The sequence below is a fragment of the Galendromus occidentalis genome, unplaced genomic scaffold (genome assembly GCF_000255335.2).
Source record: "Galendromus occidentalis unplaced genomic scaffold, Mocc_1.1 scf7180000076346, whole genome shotgun sequence".
Taxonomy (NCBI): domain Eukaryota; kingdom Metazoa; phylum Arthropoda; class Arachnida; order Mesostigmata; family Phytoseiidae; genus Galendromus; species Galendromus occidentalis.
In genome coordinates, this window is record NW_003804335.1 from 1 (window position 1) to 4,362 (window position 4,362).

Below are 4,362 nucleotides of genomic sequence, written 5' to 3' on the forward strand. Positions count from 1 at the left end.
CATCGACTGGTACCGGGTGATTTGAGCGCGGATTGATCTGAGCGCATGATCGATTTGAGCGCAAAATCAATCTGAGCGCAGAATTGATCTGAGCTCATGATTGATCTAGGCGCAATTGATCTGAGCGCGATTGATTTGAGCGAAATTGATTTGAGCGCAAATGATTTGCGCGAAATTGATTCGAGCGAAATGGATTTGAGCGAAATGGATCTGAGCGAAATGGATTTGAGCGCATAGTTGATTTGAGCGCATAGTTGATTTGAGCGCATAGTCGATTTGAGCGCATAGTTGATTTCAGCGCATGAGAGATATGCTCCCTATTTGACATCCTTGTGTCATTGACTGTACATTCTGTCAGTGGCTGCTCGTGGAAGTGACAGCTCATTAATAAGCGCATCGACACTCATTTGCTTGAATAAAAATGTTAATTCAGACTCCGAATGCGCGCTTTTGGGAATGCTCCTCCGATTCATATGAGGAGTCGGCTCCAGGTTTATCGAATATTCGCAACGAATGTCTTTTTAAGAATGGCCACATAGTGAGTCAGGTTAGGTTAGGTTCCCAAATGCGGAGCTCTGACATTGTGAGGCGGACTAAACCTTAGTTCGGGGCGGTGGGGGCGAATCTGAGGTTAGGCCACTGCGTGGCCTAACCTCAAGTTCTTCCCCACCGCCCCGAACTAAGGTTTATAGCCGAGCCACACTCTCCAAGCAGCGCCTCGAGAGTCTGCGCTCAATTCGATAACGCGCTCAAATCAACTTTGCGCTGAAATCGACTATGCGCTCGAATCAACTATGCGCTCAAATCAACTTTGCGCTGAAATCGACTATGCGCTCGAATCAACTATGCGCTCAAATCAACCATGCGCTCAAATCCATTCCGCTAAAATCCATTTCGCTCGAATCAATTCCGCGCAAATCAATTTCGCGCAAGTCATTGGCGCTCAAATCAATTCCGCTCAAATCAATCGCGCTCAGATCAATTGCGCCTAGATCAATCATGAGCTCAAATCGATTCTGCGCTCAGATCAATTTTGCGCTCAAATCGATCATGCGCTCAGATCAATCCGCGCTTAAATAACCATGAACCCATCGACTACATACCTTTAGCCTTCCCTTGAATTGCGTTTACCTTGACTCTTGATTTTATCTAAGAAGGGGAGTGCTGAACAAGTAACACGTCGATCGGGCTAAAACTTTTGTCATAGAATCCCTGCCCCGAGAGAAGTTCAACTCTGAGAGGTTATCCGCCTATGGCTACCTTGAACGTGCTTTAATGATCATCGAGAATTAGCCCTCAAGCATTAGCTATATGAGAAAACTGGGAAACACTATGGACACCTCTTAGGGTTGAACTTCCCTCGGGGCGGAATTCTATGACCGAAGTTTCAGCCCGATCGGCGTCTTGCACATTCAGCACTCCCCTTCAAGTCATCGATGTCATTCTATTGACATTAAAATTCGTCAATTTGAGTATGACCTCAAATCCCGCAAATGCCTTCGATACCTGTAGTAAGGTGTGTAGTTAGATGTATGTTACATGTAGATAGTTGGTTTTCAATTGAACTTATATTGCCGTGCTTGATCCTCTCGGTTGTGAGTCCTTCCGACCTTCGTGATCAAACGAGTAATCGCTGGAAGCATGCCTCATGTGTTGTCAAGACAGCCGCGGCCAAGGCCCGCAAAACAGCGAGGGACATAGCGAGGATTCTTCCGAATACCCATGGAGCCTCAGAGGACGGCAGGCGACTCCTGGCCGGAGTTGCGGAGTCGATCGCGCTCTACGCCGCTCCAATATGCGCGAAGGCCGCCATGAAGACGAAACACAACCGACAGGCTCTAGACCGAGCACAGAAGACACCCGCCACGCGGATCATAAGGTGCTACAAAACGGTCTCCCTAGAGGCGGCCCTAGTCATGGCCAAGACCATACGGTGGTCACTGCTGGCAGAAAAGAGAGCGCGGATCCACGAAGCACAACGGGGAGTAGAATCTGCCCCTCCGTACGTGGGCGGACGGGAAATCGACGGAATTGCCAGAGATGAAACCCTAGCCAGATGGCAGATTCGATGGGACCATAGCACCAGCGGTGCATGGACTCGGAAGTGCATACCGAACATCGGCCACTGGCTGGCAGGGAGCAGAGAACTCACTTTTTATACATACAAGCCAGATGCTGAGCGGCGATGGAAACTTCCACGCTTTTCTCGCCAGGATAGGGAAGGCGCCGTCAGACGCGTGCCTCTTCTGCGAAGAGAAGACTCGAGACGATGTAGAGCACACCATCCTTAGATGTCAGACCTTCGAGAGGGAAAGAAGAGGTCTCACCGCGGAGAGCGTCCCATCTCTGGTGGACCGAATGCTCTAGAGCGAGGAGAGCCGGCAAAGATCACGAAGACGGTCGACAGGATCCTGAGGAGGAAGGACTGGATATCGAAGAGGCGAAGGGCGCTCATTGAGCGGGAAGAAGCAGACTATCTCGAAGGAGCGAAGGTGTAAGTGAGCCGTCTCCCTGAGCGCCTGAAGGAATACTCTCAGTTGTTTCCAGGCATCAGCGGAGAGAAGAGGAGGGGTTTAGTGGGTGAGGGCCCCACACTGCCTGGTTGGAGTTCATCTCGTCCCAGGCGTGCGGTCAGGCATTCCCCTCCTCTTACCAATAAAATCGGGGTCGAAGCGACTCAATGAAAAGCTCCTCGCCGATAGCATCGTCGTTCGCGATCGCAAAATGTGCGGAGGCTGAGCTAACGTTTTCCGGAAATTCGGAAGGGAGCAATTCTGATTGTTCCTTGAGAGAGTTACCTCCACTGTTGAGTCGCGCGACTCGGTAGGAATTCGAGATCGAAATAATCTCAAATATCGGGCATCGTGACTTTGATCTGATCTCCATCAATCTCAGGGAATTGTCCCCTTGATCGACTGGTCCTGCCCAATGAGTTGTATTCCGCCGGTCGAGCCCAGCAGAATCTTCGCTACTCTTCTCCAATATATCGCACAAACTCAATATTTTCAGAGGAAATCCTGCACTTATACACTATCCGGGAGTGTTCCAGGTGCATCCGAAATCACTCCCGGAAACCTTCAAAACCGCCAGGCATAAAACCACGGAAATTGAATGGCTGATACCTCCGTGAATTCCCTTCCGATCGATGCATTCAACGATTGGATCCGTTCCGAACAACACGAGTTATAGGGTCGCAAAGTGCCTCAAATTTCGTTGCATGGAGGACGAAGTACATTGTTTGTACCCCCTGAGTGAAATTTAAGACGTTTTCACGTCAAAAATTTATTTGGCTCTAGGAGCTCTCAGTGAGTTCCGTCGTCGATCTGAAACTACCAGGCCATGTCGTTTGGCTCGGACCCTCATCGTCGTGGCTTGTGTGTCCTAATGCCGCCTGCTGTAATTTCTCAGAAATCGCTCTGAACAGTGGAGGAAGAGATCTCCACCTGGTTGTCGCTGGCGGCTTCGACTCCGGAAACAAGGAAAACATTGAGCATAACAACGAGCTCGTGGGGCTCGCCACAAAGCTGGATATTGGAAATCACGTGACGTTCCTCAAATCCCCGTCCGATAAGAAGCAGCAGCTCTTGATGCATCTTTGCTTAGCGGTCGTCTACACGCCGGAGAACGAACATTTCGGCATCGTCCCAATCGAAGCGATGTATTCAATGAGACCGGTGATTGCCACCAACACGGGCGGACCTCTGGAAACGGTGAGACAAATCGCCTCGAGCTAGCTGAAATGCAGTTCAAGGCGGTGTGGTAGAGCTCATGCGAGGGAGGGCTTCTCATGTAACTTTCCTTGAATCAACTACCTCTCAGATCGAACACAACTCGACGGGCTTCCTTTGCGAGCCCACTGGAGACGCTTTCGGCAGAGCGATGCTAGAAATCGCAACGAGCCCGAGACGCACCGTGAAGGAAATGGGTAGCGCCGGAAGGAAACGAGTTGTCACGCTCTTCTCATTCGAGGCATTCCAACGAGGATTATGCGAACTTCTTGAGAAGCTGGTCCCGGAAAGACGTGGACGGGAGCGGGAGTGAGCAAACAAGGGATCATAATGGGACCCTAAAAAGAAGAGCTGTGAAATAAAGTGACGCAGAAAGTGTTTTGTTTTCAATTCCATGAATACGATTATTGCCCCCGATTCTCCCATAAGTCTTCGTTGAGAAAATCGCGATTCTCAGAGTTAGATTATCCGCCGGTGGATATTGCCTTCGGGTCTAAACAGAAGATTACTGATCGAAATTACCAGGTCCGGAATTTGTGTCAGAGCTATACCCTTGGCTGTGTGGAGGTTGTCGGGTGATCGGGGCGATCACGACATTGACCGAGTTTCAGCGCAGTCAGATTTTGTTTTCCTT

General features: G+C 50.0%; 1 protein-coding gene across 1 annotated transcript; it reads left to right on the forward strand.

Moving 5' to 3' along the window:
* Positions 1-1,811: 1,811 nt before the first annotated feature.
* Positions 1,812-4,041, forward strand: LOC100908252 (alpha-1,3/1,6-mannosyltransferase ALG2-like). Its single transcript, XM_003738888.1, has 3 exons — positions 1,812-1,933; positions 3,425-3,710; positions 3,820-4,041. Exons 1-3 carry the CDS (start codon positions 1,812-1,814, stop codon positions 4,039-4,041), a joined length of 630 nt encoding a protein of 209 aa, XP_003738936.1.
* The last annotated feature ends 321 nt before the right edge of the window (positions 4,042-4,362 follow it).

What these genes read in the sequence shown, in the direction of transcription:
- LOC100908252 (XM_003738888.1), top strand. Translation starts at nt 1,812, where the DNA reads ATGAAGACGAAACACAACCGACAGGCTCTAGACCGAGCACAGAAGACA. An exon ending in GTCATGGCCAAGACCATACG is followed by an intron (nt 1,934 to 3,424) that starts GTGGTCACTGCT and finishes CGCTCTGAACAG; the next exon opens with TGGAGGAAGAGATCTCCACC. An exon ending in CGGGCGGACCTCTGGAAACG is followed by an intron (nt 3,711 to 3,819) that starts GTGAGACAAATC and finishes ACTACCTCTCAG; the next exon opens with ATCGAACACAACTCGACGGG.